The 21,999-nt window shown below is 51.7% G+C and overlaps 9 protein-coding genes across 9 annotated transcripts; 3 read left to right on the top strand and 6 right to left on the bottom strand.

Moving 5' to 3' along the window:
• Positions 1-793: 793 nt before the first annotated feature.
• Positions 794-1,471, bottom strand: CTAM01_13994 (uncharacterized protein; the record flags this gene model as incomplete). Its single annotated transcript, XM_060529995.1, has 1 exon — positions 794-1,471. One exon carries the CDS (start codon positions 1,469-1,471, stop codon positions 794-796), a length of 678 nt encoding a protein of 225 aa, XP_060375422.1.
• Positions 1,472-2,436: 965 nt separating this feature from the next.
• CTAM01_13993 (galactoside O-acetyltransferase) lies at positions 2,437-3,167 on the top strand (the record flags this gene model as incomplete). The annotated part of the gene is made up of 2 exons (XM_060529994.1): positions 2,437-2,786; positions 2,858-3,167. 2 exons carry the CDS (start codon positions 2,437-2,439, stop codon positions 3,165-3,167), a joined length of 660 nt encoding a protein of 219 aa, XP_060375421.1.
• A 325-nt stretch (positions 3,168-3,492) lies between these two features.
• On the bottom strand, positions 3,493-4,224 carry CTAM01_13992 (uncharacterized protein; the record flags this gene model as incomplete). Its single annotated transcript, XM_060529993.1, has 1 exon — positions 3,493-4,224. One exon carries the CDS (start codon positions 4,222-4,224, stop codon positions 3,493-3,495), a length of 732 nt encoding a protein of 243 aa, XP_060375420.1.
• A 2,627-nt stretch (positions 4,225-6,851) lies between these two features.
• On the bottom strand, positions 6,852-7,529 carry CTAM01_13991 (uncharacterized protein; the record flags this gene model as incomplete). The annotated part of the gene is made up of 1 exon (XM_060529992.1): positions 6,852-7,529. The coding sequence occupies one exon, from the start codon at positions 7,527-7,529 to the stop codon at positions 6,852-6,854; it is 678 nt and encodes a 225-aa protein (XP_060375419.1).
• An 858-nt stretch (positions 7,530-8,387) lies between these two features.
• On the bottom strand, positions 8,388-9,032 carry CTAM01_13990 (uncharacterized protein; the record flags this gene model as incomplete). Its single annotated transcript, XM_060529991.1, has 1 exon — positions 8,388-9,032. The coding sequence occupies one exon, from the start codon at positions 9,030-9,032 to the stop codon at positions 8,388-8,390; it is 645 nt and encodes a 214-aa protein (XP_060375418.1).
• Positions 9,033-10,614: 1,582 nt separating this feature from the next.
• Positions 10,615-12,669, bottom strand: CTAM01_13989 (amidase; the record flags this gene model as incomplete). Its single annotated transcript, XM_060529990.1, has 1 exon — positions 10,615-12,669. The coding sequence occupies one exon, from the start codon at positions 12,667-12,669 to the stop codon at positions 10,615-10,617; it is 2,055 nt and encodes a 684-aa protein (XP_060375417.1).
• Positions 12,670-15,590: 2,921 nt separating this feature from the next.
• On the top strand, positions 15,591-17,550 carry CTAM01_13988 (flavin-containing monooxygenase; the record flags this gene model as incomplete). The annotated part of the gene is made up of 3 exons (XM_060529989.1): positions 15,591-16,203; positions 16,265-17,364; positions 17,416-17,550. The coding sequence occupies 3 exons, from the start codon at positions 15,591-15,593 to the stop codon at positions 17,548-17,550; spliced, it is 1,848 nt and encodes a 615-aa protein (XP_060375416.1).
• A 559-nt stretch (positions 17,551-18,109) lies between these two features.
• Positions 18,110-19,045, top strand: CTAM01_13987 (tetratricopeptide; the record flags this gene model as incomplete). Its single annotated transcript, XM_060529988.1, has 1 exon — positions 18,110-19,045. The coding sequence occupies one exon, from the start codon at positions 18,110-18,112 to the stop codon at positions 19,043-19,045; it is 936 nt and encodes a 311-aa protein (XP_060375415.1).
• A 1,045-nt stretch (positions 19,046-20,090) lies between these two features.
• Positions 20,091-20,756, bottom strand: CTAM01_13986 (uncharacterized protein; the record flags this gene model as incomplete). Its single annotated transcript, XM_060529987.1, has 2 exons — positions 20,091-20,390; positions 20,712-20,756. 2 exons carry the CDS (start codon positions 20,754-20,756, stop codon positions 20,091-20,093), a joined length of 345 nt encoding a protein of 114 aa, XP_060375414.1.
• Positions 20,757-21,999: the final 1,243 nt, after the last annotated feature.

The following is a 21,999-nucleotide window of genomic DNA, read 5'->3' as shown; positions in this document are numbered from 1 at the left end:
ACAAGATGGGTCTCATCAGTACTGTCTCTCAATAAGGTGTCCGGGCAAGAGGCTTCCTTCCACCGGCCCCAGGATTCACCTGCTAGCCCATGTTGAAGGAAAACTGGCAGTACAGAAGGCGTCAGAGTACAAAGATACCATTACTATCGCTGGCTGGTTTTCTGTGACCTCAATTCTTCGACTTCTCGGCTTTGCTATTGGAAATGTTAAACATAAAGACGTTGTGAAGTCGAGGCTTGAGCCGTTGCATCGCAACTTTCTTTGTCATCACTGTCTTGAGTCTCATCAAAGCAACGGAAGAGCTATGAGAGAGTAACCTACTACTGCAGACAAATTTTGCTCACCTTTTCGATAGTGAAGCATGGCCGCCCTGGACCATTCCATAGGGAACATTACAACACAGGACTAACGGCTCCGAATCCTGCTCTTGGGGTGGATTTACCTTGAAGAGGTGCCGCTAAAGACTATTCATTCCTTTTGCCGTTGCGTCGTTCCTGGAAACATAGGCAAAATGGATCATCATGGGCAATCTATCAGTACAACTTCATACCCGTGGCACCGTCATATGATACATCATCTCCTGGTTGCTGTCGGTCACCTCAATTGCCCTGATGCTTCAACCTTCATACACTCGAAAATGGAAATCTTAAGTACATTGTTCAAATATGAAGAAATTCTATCAGATCAGCGCCAACGCCACAGAGGCTCCCAACCGATATTCGCTTTCCCCTTCGAATACTAGGCCAACGAATACACTCCAACATACAGTCCGCTATGAGTTTCTTCAGATGTATCAAACTGCACCGAAGGCCTCTCCTACCGCTGCGTAGGAGTCTTTCTTATACTTCAGCCAATACTCGACCGCTGCAGACCCTGTGACAATCACCATGTCCATATCGATGCTCTGTGGCGGGACGTAAACCTCAAATGTCGGGGCTGACTGTCCAATCATGCCGCTTAACCTGCCTTCAGGGTACCTTTTCCATGTCGCCAGCAGTTTGCCCCCGGCATCCTTCAGATACATCGTGTTCATTGACATGCTCAAATTGGAGACACCCCAACTGTAGCTTATACCATGGTGGTCGAACCTGTGTGTGTTACCCATAGTGTTGGTCTTCATCTTGATCGGCACGCCGCGGAGAATGACGTCGATTTTTGAGGACAGGGAATGGTATTTCGCTAAACCCAACGCTTCACCCGACGCTTGCGCGCGGGGATCTGCATGTAACACGGCAACGGTTTTGTTTTCCTTGTTGCTGTGAAGGACGTAGAATGGTGTTGTAGAACCGGTTGCGAGATCGACCCGGTCTATCATTGTTTGGGCACCTCCCAGTCGTTCCACCTGGCGGAGGACTTCGCAGGGCGAGCCGGACGGCGTGGGCGTTGCGTCGCAGCCGGTGCTCATCATGTTGTGTGATTTCTGGTTGTGCTGATCGATGCGTTTGTCGACGAGGGAAACAAGTTCATACATTTCAGAGTCGGTGCAAAGGATGTTACCTGTATCGTATTTATATAAGAAAGATGCAAAGCTATCTTGCTCGGTCTTGCTCATTGATGATGCTGGTTCTTGCTCCGCTGCTGTGGGGATCTAACTGCGCTTACAATCAGGGAAGAAATAAGCATAAATACTTCCTTTGCCCAGACTCGGAAAGCCGCAGGGTCCAGCTGCTCTGCCTTGTGCATCATGAGAGCTACTTGAAGCTCGAAGAGGGCAAAGGGAAACGACTTCAGTTTTCCTAATGTAGCAAGCCAAGATACTATCTCGTGGCTTGACGTCGCTGATCTTTGGCCAACGCTTTTGCCTAGCAGGGCTGGATAAACGTGGCGCAGGGTCTTCCAGCTCTCTCACACACCTCATAGGTCCCGCGAGAGTCGCCGGGATCGCTAGAGTCCTTGTTGTTTGCTCATTCGCTTATGGTGTGAAGCCTTAGGCGCCTGGCAATCGGCCTCAGCGACTTGGCTTGCGGCTCAGGATCCGTCAGATGACGTGTGGTCAGCGGTTCTAATGTCATATTTCATGGATCGGCTAGGAATCGTCACCCTAAAGCCACATCATTCTTTCAAAAGGCACTCTGTCCTCAACTTCACTTTTGAGAAGCTGAAGCTCTAACATCTTTCGCTGCCTTTCTCGCAGAATTGTAGAAGTCGTCTGAAGTTCATGATGCTTCAACCCCGCACCCCATAGTTTAAATGCGCTTGCGGAGTCTTCCGCGACCTGTTGGGATGTTTACCAAATATGGAAGTTTCCCCAGCTAAAAGACTTAGCGCCATGCGCTGTACCTCGCTTTCGTACTTGAAAAGGCGGGCGGAGTCACCGCTTCCACCACCTTGGTAGGCCAATTTAAGGTGGTGAGATCCTAAATTTTGACGTCGATATTCCAATGTCACATCTCACCTTGCGCTTCTCAATCGACAGTCAACTATACAATAGCCAAGATGGTGCCGCCAATCCGTACGCAAAAAGACGATAAGGCTATTGCCTTTGCCAAGACTCTCGAGCATGTGCCCTGGTGCGAAGACTATGAGAAGATGGTCTCTGGCATGCTTTACAGCTGCATGGCGCCTGAGCTAGTAGCATCGAGACACCGTGCCCGTCGACTGGCTCAGAAATTCAACACCTACGTTCCAGGAGACGACGAATCTGCAGACGACGTTGCCAACAAGAGAGTAGGCATGATCAAGGAGCTTTTCGGCGGTATTGGAAAAGATGTCTACGTCGAGCCCAGCTTGCAGGTTGATTACGGCTGCAATATCACGGTCGGAGATCGCTTCTACGCCAATTTCAAGTATGTGATATTCCTATGAGTCGACCCATTCCCCCTTTGAAACAGACAAAACTGACCAAGAACCTGTAAAGCTGCGTCATTCTCGACTGTGCTCATGTGACCATTGGAAACAATGTCTTCTTCGCCACAGGAGTCAGCCTCATCACAGCGACTCACGAGACTGCCTTGCAGTCTAGGAGAGACAACATCGAGTATGCAGAGCCCATCACCATTGGCGATGACTGCTGGATTGGAGCGAACGTCACAGTGTTGCCGGGAATCAACATCGGCAAGGGGTGCACCATTGGTGCCGGCGCGCTTGTGAATAGAGATATCCCCGATTACTCAGTTGCAGTGGGTGTTCCGGCCAAGGTCGTCAAGAAGGTAGAACCGGTTGCTTAGACAAATTTCGTAAAATAAAGACATACAATCTGGTATTTAATATGGGTTGTGTCAAGTTGTGAACTAGCCCTGCCTCCCGAAACCTTTCGACCTCTGCCCGGCTTTGCAAAAATCCGCGCTGTAAGTAAACACCGCTACCCCATCAGTATAGTATCTGCTTGTTGCAGCCGTGGAATTACGCCGCAGACCCTATTGGCTACAGCGATTGATGGATTGTCGAATGCCTGTGATTCGACAAAAGACTTACACGTCCAAGTCTGACACAAGCAAGAGATGTGACGAATCCAAAGCTGGGGTCTCCTAACCACCATGACTTGGACTATGCTCAGCTCTGGTTTAACACAAAGCGTTCGACAAACCAAAGATTCGGTATCCAAGAAATGTATCCAGTGATGGACAGCGCAAACTTGACTTCCATACCCGCGGCGATCATCAGAGGCAACTGCCACCGCAGCATCACCGCGGCATAGGTCAGAGCAAAGTTTCTCGTCATCCAAGCTTGATGGCTCTTGATATCACCATTCGACCGGATGGCCACAATGCTACGCCTAGCGCTCTCGAGCCATCCCAAGGCGAGAAGGCCAAAGCCAACCTTGCCCCATGTCAACGCCTCGCTGTTGAATGTAACGTAGAACGCAGCAATGCCACCAGTCGTCACGGCAAGGACATAGACCCATCCCAACCATCGATGAATCTGAATGTATCTCTGTCGTAGCTGCGGCAGGAACTGAAAAGGGCCGAGTCCCATGGCCATGAGAGAACCCCCAATGTGAATTACGCCCCCGAGTGAACCTATGATTCTCGCCTTGATTTGTGGATCGCCTGGGGTATTTCCGGTGAAGAATGCAGCGCCGTAAGCTGAAATAATGAATGATGGAATAGCCATGAGCCACCATTGGAAACTCGGCCAGCTTGAGCGTGATTGATGAGTAGTTCCCGCAGCCTTCCTGGCCAGGGCCCCATGTTGAGATTTGAGTAGCGTGACAGTTCGGACATCTTTGGGCTTTGGGTCGTCCTCGATTAGAGCTCTACGGTGTGAAAAGCTTGAGTTAAGCATTGTGTCGTTGCGATGTTGATGTTGTCGTTGAAGGTTGCTATCAAACGCCACGTATGAGCCTATGTGTCTGCGGAGTTGATTGGAGCTTTCTTACCGCTGTTATATGGGAATTTGAATGTGACGCTAGATCTGTAAAGAAATATGCTGAATAGGGAATCTTACATCCCTTTATAATGAAACTGAGTGGGATGACGGATGGCTGTCGTTGGCGGCTAGCGGGGTTTAATGTTCACCGTAGTCCGGCAGGTGGATGTGAAACCGCAAGGTAGTACAGTCAGTCGGCATTTACTATACGGTCGGCTAACGGAGTATTCTAGATTCTCCTTTGCCGCCGTATAATTTGAACATAGTCTAGTCTTTGGCAGATGTGGAGTTACGTCCTACTTCTAAGACGAACCCTCCCTACGGCCGCTTGCAACACTCCGAAGATGTATACTGATTTCCCCACTTCCCTTAATCGAACGGCATAACCAGCTTGTCCATCTAGCATTCGTCATTGGCGGTTGTGGGAAGCATATGTGTCTGGGTTTCTTCCGTTTAGTCTAGCGGATGGGTTTGGGCCGATTTCAATGGACCAGGCTCTGGTACATCAGACCAATCAAGATTTCGTCATTTTCAGAAATCATACAGAAGCTAAGAGTAGAACAGGCGATGGGAATGCTGACGTGCCATTGTGTGACTCTAGCGTAGTCAATGTCAATGCTCGCTTTCGCGGGAACGGGCCATTCCTCCGTTTTTCGGCGGACGAACGGACTATTCCGTGTACCAGTGTCCTTGCCTCGATTTTCCTCCAGCAATCCGTGTCTCATATAATTCTGGACACAAAATCGTCTTTTAAAATGTAGATATCATAGGCCCAGCTTCTCTACGTCGTCTTCGTGAGGCCTGTCTACGCGGTGGCAGGTCAGGATCATCAGGTCTCAGCGACACCAGTTGTGACAATGCAAGTGGTGCTTCCCTTCAGGTTAGGTACCTTGATTGAAACTAGTCAGTTTTAGTATGCCTCAAAATTTTAAAGAAGGAAAAGGCTTAGAAAACTAGCCGAGTTTTACCTATCATCGACATCGACTTCGGCAAGGAAACGAGTCATCCATGTAGCTTAAAGATGGTGACTGGGATTAGACCTCGTTCGTTGGTGTAGCGATTTCTATTTGCGACTTACACTAGACCTCCCTACGAAAGTAGCGTCTTTCGGGCCATTGTTCCACGGTGGATAGAAATGCATTCATTACAAGTAGCCCTGTCAAGATCTATTTCCATTAAGCCACAATAAGTCATTGGCTTAATGCTTTGGATGTATCTAGGTAACAACTAATGGTCTGGTAGGATGAGCAGAATTAGTAGAAGATGACTATTTCTGGCTTGATCTCCAATGGAAAGTACAACATTGTTCACAAGGACAATATAAGAGCCTCAGTCCCTTCGCCAGCGGTTCGGCTGACAATTTGGCCGTGTGCTAACTGCACGTTAATGGTCAATCAATTTAGTCTAGTTACTGAGGAGCCATGTCATTGCCAACAAACTAAGCCCAGTTCTGGTTTCTCCCAAGTATGACAAAATCATAAACATTCCAACAAATAGTGCTATTGTCGCTTCAGCATGCTTTCACATGACTAAACGAAGACGTGGCCCGCCGTTGGAATCCACTAAATAAAGTTGCCGATGTCAACGTCTATGTTAGACCTCGATCTGTAACAATACCGCAAACTAGTAGACCACAGAAGTTTAAAAACGATGCCGGTATGGTGAGGAGTGCTCAAGTGCACAGCGTCGTTGTAATATTTCCCCATCCAGGTAGGACCAACAGGCTGGGAACATCTAGGCTCATGGATTTTGCACTCTGTGCCCGCTCTTGTAAAAGGCATATTCACTCATTGCTTAGGCTCACTTCTGAGTTTCGATAATGATGCTGTTATGAAAGTACGGAGTACGGAGACAGATGATGGGCGCCACATATCTACGGCACTGCCGCGCCAGTAACGGATGTAGTCCGTTGTTCAGCACGGAACCTCGGCAGGGAGATCTACGGATCACCAACTCGAGTCAATACCCTTGAGTTGAAGAACACCGCAATCAAAAAAAATCGGGCACCGCCGCAGGCCCGCAGCGGTCGTTTCAAACAACCAATGTGGCTGAGACAATGGCAAGGGCCACGGCTATGGCCGTGTTTGCCTGTTTGGGCCTTTCAGTACAAGTCGCCGACATATTCTTGACCCAAACTAGTTCTGACGAGATCTGCTAGCAATACGAAGATGGCCATAGCTTACCTCTGTACTATGTATATCCACAGTAGGGCGGCGGAGTCGCTGAAGCTTTGATCATCGGCCTTTTAAATGAGCGAGAACGACTCAGTATCTCCTCCTGTCGATAATTCTATCGAGTATTCGTACCTGCATGGGATCTACCTAGCCAATGGCGGAGCTCTTTGGCTTTGGCTGAGGTCCTCCGGCACCATGTGTTTCAGTCACAATGAGCTGCGCGAATTCACGCCATTTTGAAATAGTTTTAATGATGTTCGACTCCAATTTTCTGTCTGGTCCCTTTCTATAATATATGTACATGTATCATAAACATTCGTATGCATCGTATCATGGTATCTCTGAGCAACCTGTGCTTATTGTGCGCGTTCACTGAACAGCGACGGCGGTCTTGCCAGTGCCGTATCCAATGTTGGTAACAGGCAGGGTGGTCAAAGTCTTGACGGAGCCGAGGCCACTAGGGCAGGCAGCCTGGTTGCTGACAGCCAGGTTGAGGGTGCAGACCTCATCGACACCCCAAGTGCAAGCAGGGTTCTGGATGTTGTAAAGAGCGTAGTTCTTGGCGACGAAGCTATCGGGCTCGGCGAGGCAGGAGGTAAGGTAGTTCATGCTGTTGGCAGCAGAGAGAGGGAACTTGCCGTCCTTGAGAAGGTGGCTGCACTCGCTGGCATCGACGGCCTCCCAGTTCATGAGAACACCGCCGCCAATGGTCGGGTCCTCAGTAGCAGACTTGCCGGTGGTGAGGTAGTTCCAGGCGTCGTAGGAGATATCGAAAGCACCGCCAGATTGGTCGATGCGGAGGAGGTGAACGCTGCGGTCACCGTTGGAGACCTTAAGACAGATGTCGTTGCAGCTAAGAGGATTGGGCCAGTAGGCAACGCGGTTGGTGTCGATCTTGCAGCCGAGGACACCAATGGAAGAAGAGTAGGAGTCGTGGGGCGTCATGCTGTATGAACCGGACTTGCCGGCGTCCCGGATCGGGATGGTAGCGGCCGAGACCAAGGTAGCCGAGACGGCAAGGAAGGTGGTCAAAGTGGTAGAGAACATCTTGACTGAAGTTGAAGGTGATATGTGGGTTTCTTTCCGAAAAGGATTGTGTAGTTTATATGGCGGCCAGGTGGACGACTGTCAAAAGATCCGAGGCTGAAGGTGGTATGGACTTTCACGTCGAGGGACAGGAAGTTTGGGCTTGCGAAGGAGTGAAGCTGCTGGTTGAGCGTTCAAAAAGAGTGATGCCTGATCTGGGAGCTTTCAAAGCTGGCCGAGAGAATGACTGGGGAAAGAAGAAGAGTTGAAGAGGGAGTGTAAGGATGGTGGTGGTGATCAGAACAAGACCATCCCAGAAGAAGATGAGACTGGGGGATTATATACCAAATATCATCCCTACAGGAGACGAGATGAAAACGTTAAACATCAGCCGGAAAGATGAGATGTCACTCACACGTGCTGGCAGTCAGTGCCATGTCAGGCTTGCCATTCCCTTCGGTCCATCTGCGGAGGCCCACGTAGCAAGGCGCTGTGTCCCCACAGACGCCGCAATCCTCCACGATGACACTGCGCCTGCACAGCTGGACTTGGATCCTTTGAGTCTGAGCCTGGGATGGGAGGGGCCGCAGAGGACCGGAGACGTTTGTGTGCCTAGAGTCTTTGAAGAGAGTCAGCGAATCCAACGGACCCGCAAAGCAGGAGTTGGCGAGTCGGGTCCGTTGTTCAATCAAGGACTGCCATGAATCTGACAGAAAGAGGCCGTGGAACCTTCAGAGAAATCTTTCCCTACCCCTCATTACGCTGCGGTGTTACTGTCAGAAACAAAGTGAGAAGCTTGAGTTTAGAAAGCCCTAACGGGAGGCCCAGTCGCGGGAAACATTACACTAGGCAAGGTCCAAGGAAGACACATGGAGTTTGTCAGTTGGTTAGGCGCTGGGATTCAGCCAAAGTCGGAGAGCAGACCAGGAGAAAGACATGGCCAAGGCCCAACAAGGAAAGGGGGGTGCGCTCTGTCAGGGGGTGAAAATCGCTCATGGGTCGCCAAGGGGCCCGGATTAGGTTTAATGACAGGAACGGCTCAGGAACCAAACGCTCTTTGGCTCGTGCTAATCCATAGTTCAGGTCCCGACTCCCAAGTAAAAGGGAGCCAAGGGGCGGTACATCGGCAAGGCGTCGGCCACATCTCATGCCAGCAGCACGGGAGTTGTGGGCGCTGTGCCTCTTGGAGCCTCGAGGGAACATTGAAAGAGGGGGTGGCCTCGGCGGCCAAGGCCCAAGGGCTGAGAAGGATGGCCTTTGAGATGACGGCGGATGCAGGTACAGTACAACGCAGCGCAACGCCCGGGAACCTGGGCGTATGTACTGCCGAACGGGAGAGCAAAAAGAAACCGAGCAGGCTTGACTGGTTCGAGAGGGAAGGGAACCCGCCGCCACGCAGTTCCAGCCCTGACGCTTGACTCGGCGCGGAGGCGCGGACGGGTCACCCGCAAGGACCGGAGTCTGCTTCTGGCCAGTCGGAAGATAGGGATTCCAACCTAGAAACAAACCACGAGTCCACGACATGCCTAGTGTGCAGCGATCGACAGGGCGGGTTGTGCTACGGTGCTAGTTTTTCACAAAATGGTCCCACAAGGCTCCAATACCCGAGCCTGCTTTTGCTTTTTGCTGTGCCGTTTCGGTTTTTCAAGAACTCCTCCAACAAGTCACAAAGTCACGGACAAGTCTCACGGGTCTCCAACAGGCTCTTCCACTTGCCCCGAAAGTATGGATCACCGGGCACACAAAGTTGGAGCCAGTTGGCGGGCGTGTCCGCTTTGCCAACTCGCCAACACCTTCTCCGCGTTGGCAACCGGGCGGGACTTGACGGGTACGTGACGGCCAGTTGGCGTCATGTCGAACAACGGATGGAGGGGTAAGAGGACCAAGACGTGTGTTGAGTGTTCTAGCCAGAAGTGCTTGCAGCTTGTACCAATCTAGCGGGGTTTACGTCTTTTGCCAATGAGAAACTTGGTTTTGTGAGCAGAGGGATTGGAAATTGTTAGAGGCTACTTCTTTTGACGTAAAGGAAATGCCTCGCCGCGGCTCACCGCGACGGCGGCGAAGTGGCACGCAACCGGCTGGAATGCAGGCTCTTTTGCATTCTTTCTTTCTTTCTCTCTGGACAATGCTTTGTAAGTCGTAACTGTCAGATTTTTTTTTTCCTTTCCTACATCCCAATAGGTCCGAAAGGATCTTTCTGAGCGATTTATGTCCGTACCTTGCCCGATCCCGGCACGTTTCCGAGGTCCAAGAAGTACTTGGAGGAGGTCTAGGCCGTTTCCATCTCATGATATTTCCATCACCGCACATGCACGGAGAATCCTCCGCTGCTGAATTCTGTCAGCGCCATGCTGTGCGACTTCGGCAGTTGTTGACACCTCACCATGGGCTTAGTCATAATTGCTAAGGGCTCTTTGCCTGGGTAAATTGTTCTTCCTCTCATCGGACATCTTGAGGGATTTCCAATGCCACTATTTCTGAGTCATCCATAGAGAAATCTCTCATGGGTCCTGAAGTCCGCGTAGCTGCTGCAAACGGACGGACCGGCGGCTCGACCAACAAAAGTCTCATTGAAACAAACTTCTGCACCACACAGACGGACCACTGAATAAACCAACAGCTACTCTTCGGCAGTCTTGTTCGGTAAAACTCTCGGTAACACGCAAAAAAAGAGGAAGATTAACAACCGGGGCTAACTAAGCTTAAACGAATGGAGCCCAGCCAAGGAACTGAGATCCGACGTAAGAAGCTCAGCTATTTGCAGAAAGTTGCGATTTGCCCAACATCTGAGGCTTGAGCAGTATGCATTCCAAATTCACCGAATTGTTGTTGGACCCTTCTTTGCAATAAGTGCTCCGACACCGTATTTAACTGCTTTAGTGCGAAGAGTAATATCAGGGTCAGCAGGCATTGCTGCGACTTGAGCAACTGGCGGGGCTGCAACGACGAATTGCAAGGGCGCGGCATCGACTGAAGGTAATGATCGTAAGTGAGTCGCATCAACTTCATTCATCGCACAATGCTAAGAAAAGCTGCATTTCAAGCAACTTTGAGATAGGGGTTTTCTATTTATCATTTTCTGGAATCTTATGACTTTTGCGAATTCTCAAGCGATCATGACCAAGCGACCGCTTGAGTCTCCACCTGAAGTCTGAGCTAGCACCACAACCATGAACTGATCTCTAGCAACCTTGCCCTGAACTGGGTATCTCTCCTTCATCTTCTTCCGTTCCAGCATTCCAGACCATTCCCATTGGCTATCCTTGAGCGTGGGAGACCTCATCAGATCCCCGTTAACAAACACCTGCATCGATGCTGCCTCAGACGAATTGTCGACTTCCAAAAACCCACTGAGAGCGACGTGACGTCTTTCCAAGGTTTCCGTCGAAGCATCATCTTCTACGTCCACACAAGAGACGAGCAACTCCAGCTTCCTATGCTGCTTGACAGAACCTTGATTCGTGTTGACTTGAATCAGGTCCGTGTCTAGCCGTGGCGCCAATGAGGGCCTCTCTCTTCGCTCCTTCGAGGACTCAAACGCATACGCATAACGTAACAGGTCGCTGTCACTCCAGGCCTTGCCCGCGAATGTCAACCCCACAGGGATTTTCTTGTCATACAGCGATCCCATCGGCACAGTGATGGCGGGCACACCCAAGTGCTTCATTGCACGATTGCCATTGGAGTACTTCAACCCGTCTCGTAGGGAGTATGCCATAGACTCACGGTTGTCCTCGGAATCGGCTCTTCCGACGTCGCCATTTGTGGGAAAGACGACAACATCGAAGCCATTCTCGTCCATCCAGTGTTCCAAGTCTCTCTTACGAGCCTCCTCAAGCGCGATCAACGCATCTGCGCAACCTGGTAGATCGTAGATAGAGTCGGGCCTGTCGCGGATGAAGTCAATCATCTCTGCGTACCGGACATGATTCTGCTGTTCGGTGTGCTCCGACCGATCATCCAACGGCGCAAAGTCGGGGTTGATCTGGCTGTGGTCAACGCCTTCCAGAGAAGGGCACTCGGGGTCGCTGTTGTTGCGCAGAAAGTCATCCCAAGCGGTGGCAATCATCTGACACCGCTCAGTATCAATCCAGGTACTCGGGATGCCGGGCACATTAGCAGCTTGCCCAGGAAACAGTTGTGTCGAGTAACGCTCGACCAGAGGGAAATCAGTTTCGGTGATTTTAGCACCCAGCGTCTCAAGGTCAAGTCGAGCTTGCTCCCATAGCTGCCGAGTGGCTTCTGAACAGACCACAGAGTATTCGGATGAAGTTTGCTTCCCGATGTAGCACTTGGGCACAGCAACATGCTTTCCTCGCAACGCATCCGGATCTTTGAGAGATAAATAATCCCTTGGCCGGATCTTGGAGCTGAGTGGTATGGGCACAACCGTCTGCTCGCGCCAAAAGTCACCTCTGGGGTGCGCATCATCGGCAACAATGGCGTTAAGAAGTGCCAGCATGTCAGCGACAGACTTGGTGTGTGGTGCGACAACATCACACGTCGGGTACAATGGCCAATGGCCGCGAGAAGGAATGACGCCTCTTGACGGTGAGTACCCCACCAGCGCGTTGTGCGAAGCCGGCGCTCGACCAGATGAGACTGTCTCACCTCCGAGACCAATAGGGGCGAACGAGCATGTCGTGGATACGGCGGATCCGTATGAAGAGCCTGACGCGAAGCTGGTGCACAAGTATTTGGGGTTGTAAGGGCTGATTGAACGGCCGTAGAGGCCTCGCTGACTTCCTCCGTCGGCCATGGGAGGCATTGTGGTCTTCCCAATCAGTACTGCTCCTGCAGCCCTCAGTAGCTCGACGACCGCGGCATCTGAAGACGCAACGAGGCTTTCGAAAGCTGGGGACGCAGCTGCAACTGTGAGACCCTCCACCTTGTAGCTGTCTTTCACGGTGAACGGAATCCCTTCCAGAGGCCTTGGAGGACGCCCTGATGCGCGGTAAGCGTCCGAGGCCTGTGCCTCATCGAAGACTTTGGGGTTGATGATGCAAATGGAGTTGAATGATGGCCCGCGGTGATCGAGTTTGCCGATTCGATGGAGGAAGCGCGCGACAAGGTCTACGCTTGAGATTTGAGAATTGACCAGCGCATCCTGTAGTTGACATATTGACGCTTCGGTGATGTTGAGGGATTGTACGGCCTCCATAATGCTTGGTGTCTTGTGAAGAGACTTGCACACTGGTAGAGGCTTAGGGTGACTTAATAGGTGCCGACTGGTTGAGCAAAGAAACAGTACATGAAGGGTAAATCAGGATTCAGAGTTCGAATATCTTCAAAAATGAGTTTATATCCCTATCTTCTTTTGGCCTATCCAGTCTTCATCGCGAGAGTCTCGTATGCTCACTCGACTGTTGGGACGGAAGGTCGAGACGGTGTCAGTAAAACGAAGGTCGAAGCGGGCATGGAATGTCGAGCCGGAACGCCCCAGTTAAACACGCCAAAACGGTGCAGCCAACGCAAGTTGATTCGTCCTAGCTCTAATCCGACGCTAGCGATTCTCCGGGCCTCAACTTGTCTCTTGAATCTATTCGCATTTTCTCGGACATCGAGGCTATCCACTTCACTGAAGTCATGATAGCAGATGATAATTAGTTCCTGTTATAAATTGAAAATGGGCTTGTGGAAGAATTGGTGGAATGAATAATGCGAAGTTTCGCGCAAGTATGACCGAGCACTAGGTGTGCATCCAAGGTTGCGAGAAGAGAGAGATTTTGATCTTTCTGCCTATCAGCTTTCATTATGAGAAAGTCCGGGAAACAGAAAAGACACTAAAGGTGAAATTGATGGTTAAACCAAGTCATAAAGTATGTATGAGGCCCTCACTTGTGGCGAGCTCACCGAGGTAGACCGTAGAGCTGGGCTAGCGAGTTTGGAAGGAGTAGGTGGCGAGTGTTGCACCTGTGACGGGAAGGAATTAATGACAGTCTATTGATGTGATGGAACAACTCTCGCAGTTGAAATAAGGGATGTAAATTCTATATGCTAGGTTTTGATAGGCAGCAGCGTTCCGAAGAGCAAATCGTGGCACAAATGGATGAAACGTACTCTGTCCGAGGTAGGTAAATTCTCTTCACCCACGGTGAGCCTGAAACTCTTGAATATGACACCAACTTGTACCAAAACGCACCTTCGGAGTTATACGAGGATCATCGCAAGTATTATATTATGAGTGCAGCATGCTGGGGCCCCGGCTGTGAAGGACCAGCTTAAGCATATGGGCCGCGCAAGGTCGCAAGGGTGACAGCTAGTACACCTGCTCCTCAGGAAGCCCAGCCTTAGTCAAGAGGTATATAAGTAAGTTTGAGTAAAAATGTCCGACTCGTAGCTTAGTTGGTTACTTATCATGCCCAGTAGTCAAGACGGACTAGCCCGTAGCATCACCAATAAATTGATGTTGCATGACAACCTTGATGTTCCTTCATGGAGGGTAGTATCAATCACTGGATTGATAACTCGCTTGCAGTAGTTCTTTAACTTTCGGCAGAAAACTTCTCACACCGGAGAAGCTTTACACACTTTACTTCTAGAAGGAATGGCTGGGCTTGGCTCGGACTTGTTTCGCGTTTCAGTCCATGACAAGACTGTTCATACACCGAAATACGAAGCTATGAATGGGGAGTTTTCGTCATAAGGTCTTTACTGCACCCATATGTTATTGTCAGGGTTGCGTATTGGCGTATTTATTAGCTTTTCTATTCATCACCAGCAATGTTGGGGGATGTTGACCAATCAACGACCATTTGTATCCTGCGAGGGAGTCCTTCGGAACCTAGAACCCAGATTTTTTATCTTACTTCTTGATATGTTCTCGTCTTTCGTTAAATGGTAATCCCGAATACCAAGATTGTCGACGAACTTTGATAATATTCCGAGCCAAACTTGATCTTTTGCATTCAAGAATCTGAACATGTGCTTTTGCCAAAATATGGGTGTCACTCATCTTGGACACCCGTACTTTTCTGGATTGTCCACGCGTCGGCAAGCTGCCGATAGACCCATTCTTTATGGCTGGTGGATCAAAGAGCCAAGCAATGCTTGATCTCCTCGGAATTGTGGCCCGAGGCTTGGATGTCACGGAACGCGGTGCTGACGATGAGCTTGGCACTAGCAAGCGAACCAGTCTTTTAGATGATAAGGGTGTAACATATTAAGCACTGGGGGGTTTCCCATGAAGTAAAGAAACGAAATCTGACATTACCTAGAACCCGAACTTTGGGTGTTGCTGCTGAAGTATTTCAAAGAATGAAGACCGCACGTGGTCCAATTCGTGGTTGACTTTGACCAGCATGGATCCTCCAAGTACAGTAGCTTCTTAATCATCATGCAACATCGCAATTTTTCACCTTGGCTAACGTGCTGTTTTAGCGACAAAAGCCCCTCGTTGGACATTCGTCAGACCTCGTATTCATCCCGCTTAGAAACTTAGCTAGGGTGAAATCCTACAGCGTTTCCCGCGCATATTGTGACACTCGCGGGTTCACTCCGTGCATGTTATTGATCCCACCCCAGCCGAAGCAGCTCACTGTGTCTTGATTGGGACGACAATGCCGATCTGCGCGAATAGAAAGGTGGGGTATGATCAGATAAGATGATCTAATCCATCAATTCCAGCCTTCCTTCAAAGCTAAAAGAGTAAAAACAGCCTGTTGTACGGTCATCTTCAGCAACAGGCTTTCTTGGCAATAATGTAAGGTTACAGAGATGGGGAACCTCAATGACACCTTGGCCAGATCCACCCGTGGAGATGGTCCGAACAAAAGAGGACGAAATCGTTTGGCATCTCGATTTGAGTGGTTGCCCATTGACATTTTGGGGTATGGTGGGTGAGATGGGAGTTTGCCAAGTGGGTTGATGGATGACGGGTACGCTATCTGACGCTATCTCCCCAGCGTTTGGAGATCACGAGTAAAGGCTCCCACACCCTTGTCCTTCCCTACCAAATCTGACTTACATGGGCTTTTAGCCTTGATTTCTCTTTTCCCGAGGCATTTGATACGATCCTGTCAATGTCAATCAAGTCGCTAAGCTGTTCAATATTCGGTATTTGGCACTGCACAATTCACAAAAATGGACGGCTTCAAGCTCCCCGAAATCCCGGCCTTGACCTTACAAGAAGGCGTTAAGAAGGACGAAGTTGACGCGGACAGGATTTCCAGTGAATGGCTCTCCAAACTCGAGAAGCGGTTCGCCGAAAAGTCTTTCAGCGACATCTCCGACTTGTTCATCGACGACTGCTGGTGGAGAGACATCGTCGGCCTTTCATGGGATTTCACCTGCAAGCAAGGCCAAGACAGCATCAAAAAGTACCTAGCCTCAGCAAACCATGGTCTCTCTGAGCTGCAGACCAACAAGCTTGGCGGGTTGAAGCCATTGCTCCTCGACTTTGACGGCATGGTCTGGATCCAAATTGGCTTCACCTTCCGGACGCCGCATGGCGAAGGAGAGGGGTTGCTCAAGCTAGGCAACACTAGCAAAGACGAGTGGAAGGCATGGACTGTCTTTACGCAGTTGGAGAAACTCGATTTCCAGAAGGAAGTCGAGGCACGGCACGCGGCTTCGGTTCCGACGCCAAAGGCGCCCGTCACTAATGGTGTCAACGGGGTCAACCGAGTCAACGGCATCAATGGACACGCCCATGCAGAGCCCGAGGAAGACCTGCAGGTTCTGATTGTCGGCGCAGGTCAGTCTTCATACTCAGCTTTCCATCTTCTTCTCTCGCTAATACAAGACACACCAAACAGCCCAAGCCGGCCTGATGCTCGGCGCACGCCTCCAACATATGGGCATCAAAACCCGCCTCGTAGAACGCAGCGCACGCCTTGGTGACTCTTGGCGAGAACGATACCAAAGCGTCACGCTGCATACGCCGACCTACACCGATCACTGGGCGTTCATGAAGATCCCCGAGACCTGGCCACGGTTCCTGACGGGCGACAGGGTTGCCGAGTTCATGGAGCACTACGGTCAGCTGATGGGACTCGACATCGCCTTCAACACGGAAGTCACAAAGGCTACATATGATGAAGAGAAGAAGAGATACCGTGTCGAGGTTCGCACGCCTGAGGGAACACGGACGTTGTCGGCGCGGCATGTGGTCTTGGCCACGGGCGTGTACGGCGACCAGCCCAAGATCCCTCACTTCTCAGGTCAAGAGATGTTCAGGGGGCAAATCTATCACTCAAAGTACCACAAGACTGCCGCCAAGATCCCCGATGTAACGAATAAGAAGGTTGTCGTCGTCGGCTGTGCCACCAGCGGCCACGATATCTCAGCCGACTTTGTCACGCATGGGGCTAAGGAGGTGACAATGGTGCAGCGACATCCAATCTTTTCCATCTCGCGCGAGTCGTGGGAGAACTTCATGCTCTCACTCTGGACAATTCCGGGTCTGAGTACTGAGGAAGCAGACATTGTGGGCAATGCTATCCCGCTGGCACTGATACGCAGGATGAGCATCGGGTTGACGCAGGCGATGGCCAAAAATGACAAGACGGTGCACGATGGGTTAAAGAAGGCTGGGTTGGTGATTAAGGAGGGCGAAGACGGGTATGGGTTGGCGGACTACCAGCTCATCAAGGGCGGGCAGTATTACATCGACCAGGGGGCGAACCAGATGATCATTGACGGCAAGATTCGGATCCAGAGGTGCGAGGAGGGTATAAAGGAGTTCCAAGCGGATGGCCTAGTCTTGGCAAACGGTACAAAGCTCGAGGCGGATGTGGTGGTGCTCGCGACGGGTTTCGAGCAGAACATCACTACAGTCGAGAAACTGCTTGGGACGGATGTTGTTCAGAGGCTAAATGGATTCGCGAACTTGGATGCCGAGCAGGAACGCTCAGGTGTAAGTTTAATGATGCGAATGCTTGGAAGAGTTATGCTGACTATTGTATAGTGGTGGCGAGCCACTGGAGTGCCTGGTTTCTGGTACATGACTGGCAGCTTCATGATGTGTCGACAGTTCTCCTTGCCGCTGGCGTTGCAGATCGCGGCGGTTGAGAAGGGTCTGAACACGTCTTACTATGCCTAGAAGTGACAATATCTAAGGTCAGTCCTACGAGGATGATTAGAGAAGTTCGATGGGAGCCTTGGCTCCTTGGCTAGACTAGAGGACTGGAAGGGGAAAGGGACAAGGAAAGGGTGAGAGGGAGGGCGGGCTGGTGAGCTCGATGGCCCATCTGGATCCATCATCGCGAACTTTCTTTCAACATGGAAGGTAAAACGGTTTCATTCAACATTAAAGATACCCATAACGAGAAAAGAAGAACACTTTTTATAAATGCTGCCAGGCAGAATGGAGGTGACCGCAAAGCTCCCCGAGTAACTCAGAACTCTCGGTCTGGGATGGACCCCAGACTAGGCACAACTGTAATTTGCCCTCAAACACAGCCAAAGTCGACTTCACCCATGAGTAGGCCTGCAGGCGAAACGGAAGACAACTTCTCGGCCGAGAGAGACAGTCCCAAATCCTCAGTGTTCTTGTTACTGAGGCTCAAGGTGAGCGAGGTGAGCAAGGTGAAGAAGGTGAAGAAGGCGGGCCTCGGTCATCAAGGTAGACCCACCTCATTGCCTTATGCTATCAGCACGTGATGGCGCGCCCGGACCCGATAAGGGTGACCTCCAGAGAAGTGTCCTCTAATTCCATGTGCCAAAGGCTCGGCCAGCCACCTTGGGCCCCCGGATCGACAGCTGGCAATAAACCACCATCTCGAAGCAACCCTCGCAACAACACCTCGTTCGCGATCGCAGCCCTCCTCACATCCGTCACCCCCTACCACTTCACGATACCCGGACGCGGCCACCCGAATACTCCCAGTACCACAGGCACAACTGACGAACCCGCGCGACCTTGCGACGACACAGACAAACTAATCCAACATCACCACATCTACACAACCACACAACTACCGCCCAACATGACAGACCTCACGCACTTCGACCTCCTCCCCCTTCAACTAGACCCCCAATCCAAATCTCTCTCCTCAACCTCCTCCTCGCGCGCCCTCGCCGCCGAGCTCTCCCAACTAAACGCCCTCCACCGCTCCCTCATCACCTCCGACACAACAACCCAGCACGGCGTGCCCCCGCCGCCCATGCCCGTGAACCCCAAACGCTCCGCCCAAGTCGCCAAGCTCCGCGACAGCGGCAACGCAGAGTTCCACAAGAAGAAGTACGGCGACGCCATCAAGTTCTACACTCTGGGCCTGCAAATGGCCCTCACCCGTCCGCTCTGGGAACCCTCTCAGCTCGTCCGCGAGGAGGTTTCGGGTTTGTACGCCAACAGGGCGCAGGCGCACATGGCGCTGCAGCAGTGGGCAGAGGGGTCTGTTGACGCCGAGGCTAGCGTCGAGGCGCGCAAGGTCGGCAACGCAAAGGCGTGGTGGCGCCGTGGAAAGTGTCTGATGGAGATGGGCAGGTTGGAGGAGGCGAGGGAGTGGGTTGGCAAGGCTCTTGAGTATGAGGGCGAGGAGGGCGAGCTCGTTGCGCAGTACAAGGAGATTGAGGCCCGTTTGGAGAAGGCGTAAGTCTAAGAAAAGACGTATGATTTCTATCAAAAAGGGGGGGGGGGGGTCATGTTCTATACGAGCGCCGAGGGAGTAAAGAGCCATTCCACTCAAAGCACTCAAGGATGTTCATACACAGATATATGGGTATGGCAGCTTGTAGTTCTAGAACGGGTGACGGGGGAATGAGGGGCAAAGAACCTGGCCAAGCAGTCTCGGGCCTGCTTTGGCTGTGCATAAGACCCATGAGAGAGCCGCCTGGCGCATGGAGATGGAAAGCCCGGGTAGACGCAATGGTTTGGCGGCTTGAAGAGTCCCTAGCAATTTGTGATTGTTCTTTGGCGCAGGTTGTCTCATTTTTTGATACAGGCTTGTTTGTTACTAGCCACTACAAACTTTGTCAGCAATGCGGCATCCATCATTTGCGACACTCGCGCCGAACAAACACATCAGGCTGGAAATCAGAGAACATATGGGTGGGTTGGGTCATTGGGCATTTCTAGTATACCATAGGTACCACTACCTGAACATCCCAGTTTCGTTATAGGAAACCCCCATACCATGATCCCAAGTCTCTTGAGATAGACTCAGCGAGTAATGCGTCTCTGGGTAGGAAATATGTAAACGCAGCCGGAGCATCGCAATAAACCATTTAAACACTATGCATGGGATGCCATCATTGCGACGTTGGCGCTCCAGTCATCCTCTGGATATCCCAACAAACCAAAATCACTCTTCACAACTTGTCACAACTTGTCTGTTTCCACGACGGCCCCATGCCCAATTCTCAATCCGAATCCCATATCCATTGTCCCTCCGTATATCCACTCAAAGGTGTATCGTCTGCCGCGTCTCGTCGTGGGCAATGTTGTACGATGGAGTCCGCGGCTACAGCGAGCTGTCTAGCCGGACAGCATTAGGTGCGAATCCCACTCCTGTCGTTCCGTGTTCGTGTGGCAGATGGCCCGTGACGGTCTGGTTCCGATTATTGTGTTTGTTTGGGTTGTGCGGTAAACATGGCCTGCCACGGCCAATTCTTCGAGGTCAAAGGTTGCTCGACAGTCTCCTACGCAGCCTGAGCAGGCTTCTCGTTCAAGGTCTTGCCGCGCGGACGCATGACGGCATCCTGGCTGCTCATTCTCCTGTCCAGCGCGCGTTCCAACTTGGCACCCAGAGCTAGCTTGCTCAGGTTTGCGCTCTTCTCCTCGCTCAGAGTAACCCTTTGAGAGCTGAGGGCCTTGTTCTCCATGCGGTCGAGGCCAACAGCGATGTCGGTGATCTCGGCGTGAGCCGAATCGTTTGTCTGAATGGTGTTGGCAAATGAGGGCGCCATGCTATATGTGCTGTATCGCACAGAGGTACGCACCTGAGGGGGGGTTTCTGTTAGTACTGTGGTCATTTTGGTCTTTGGTTGAAGAGGACGGCACAGATGGAGGATTCAAGTGAACGAGGGAGGGTCGGCGAGAGGTAGGTAGTAATAGGATTGGATAGGAACGGGTCGAAAGGCAAACAAGATCGGATAGGTGGGTAGCTTGGGGGGGAGGACCGGGATTTGCGGTGTCCAAGTGCAAAAAAGGGCACAGGGGCGGTTGCGAGCGAGGCGAAGCAGGTGAGAACAGACGCAAGACAGATGCAGGTAGGGCAGTTAGGGCGAAAAAAGGCAACATCAGGAGAGAAACAAACGTACAGAGGGAGCCATGATGGGACGAGAAGAATCGAGCGAGGTAGGCATTGTGTTGATTTTTTTTTTGGGTTTGGCGAGATCCCTGCGTAAAAAAGGTTCGTGTCGATGTGGCCGTCCAGTCTCAACTATGGTTCGAGTTTCCACAGGCCGGGGCTTGCTTCACGACTGTCGGACCAGGCAAGCAGGCGAGCCGAACAGGGCGAAAGGGAATTGGCACTGGATTGGATTTTGGCAGATTGGGATGACTGCAGTGAGGTGCAGGATTGCTGCTGGACACGGTGCTCTTTGCGGCAGAGGCAGCGGTAGCGGCAGCGGCAGTGGGTGCGGTAGGAAGGGAGCGGTCTCCGGTGGACGTGGCCGTGAACCGTGAAGGTGAGGGCGGCCGTGAGCGACTTCAGTCGTTCCTTGGTGCGTCCTCCGTTCGCTTCGGGGGTATGCGTGTGGGCGCGTGTGGGTTGGACCGTTGGCGTCAAAAGATTGAATGGAACAGCGGTTGCAAGTCAAGTTTGGCGAGCTCTGTGAGGTCACTGGGAGAGCAGGATTGCGGAAAATCAGGGACCTGCAGGCTTTGTGCTAGGTCCTTGGTTGGCGGGTTGGTGTCTCGAGAGGAGCGAAGTTGTCTACTCTACACGGAGGCGAGATGGAGGCGAACTTGTCGGTCGGGGGGGACGATCGATGGGTCTGCACCGGGGGGATTGAGCCTTGAGGTAGTATCGTGGACGTTGAACCTTTGCGGCGGTCCAGAAAAAAAAGCAGAAAAAAGGGAGCGAGTGGTTGATTGATGACGGAGGAGGGACTGGGTTAATTGGGAGGAGGGAAGACGAAGAGGAGAACGGAGGACGGAGGACGGGTCCAGATGCAGATTGGGAAGTCGCGGCAGGAGGGGAGCACGGAAATAATATCAGGCAGGCACACTGCTGTGGATCTGCGCCTGCCTGTTTTTTCTTGCTGCCCTTTGCACTTTCCACGTCTTCTCCTGGACAGGATCCTGTACGGAGTACCTTAGTGTAGTGCGCCTGGCCGACCTGGGGGTTTGGGACTGGACTGAGAGACGGAGGCCGGGAGTGGACGGAGCCTGGGACGCGCTAAGCAAGGCCACCTGGAGAAGGCGGGCAGGCGGGCTAGGCCAGGCCAGGCACACTTTCTCTCCTTGCCTCTGACCTCTCACCATTTAGTGCCCAGCCGGAGGTACCTGACAGGAGTACGTACGGTAAGGTAGGTAAGGTAAGGTAGGTACCTCTTTCTCTCCTGGCCTACCTTGACTGTTCACTCTCATCCCCCTCAGGCTCCG

The sequence above is a fragment of the Colletotrichum tamarilloi genome (genome assembly GCF_030869305.1).
Source record: "Colletotrichum tamarilloi strain Tom-12 chromosome Unknown Scaffold_110.1, whole genome shotgun sequence".
In the NCBI taxonomy this organism is placed as follows: domain Eukaryota; kingdom Fungi; phylum Ascomycota; class Sordariomycetes; order Glomerellales; family Glomerellaceae; genus Colletotrichum; species Colletotrichum tamarilloi.
The sequence above is the reverse complement of the archived record's forward strand: the minus strand, read 5'-3'. Positions and strand labels throughout refer to the sequence as shown.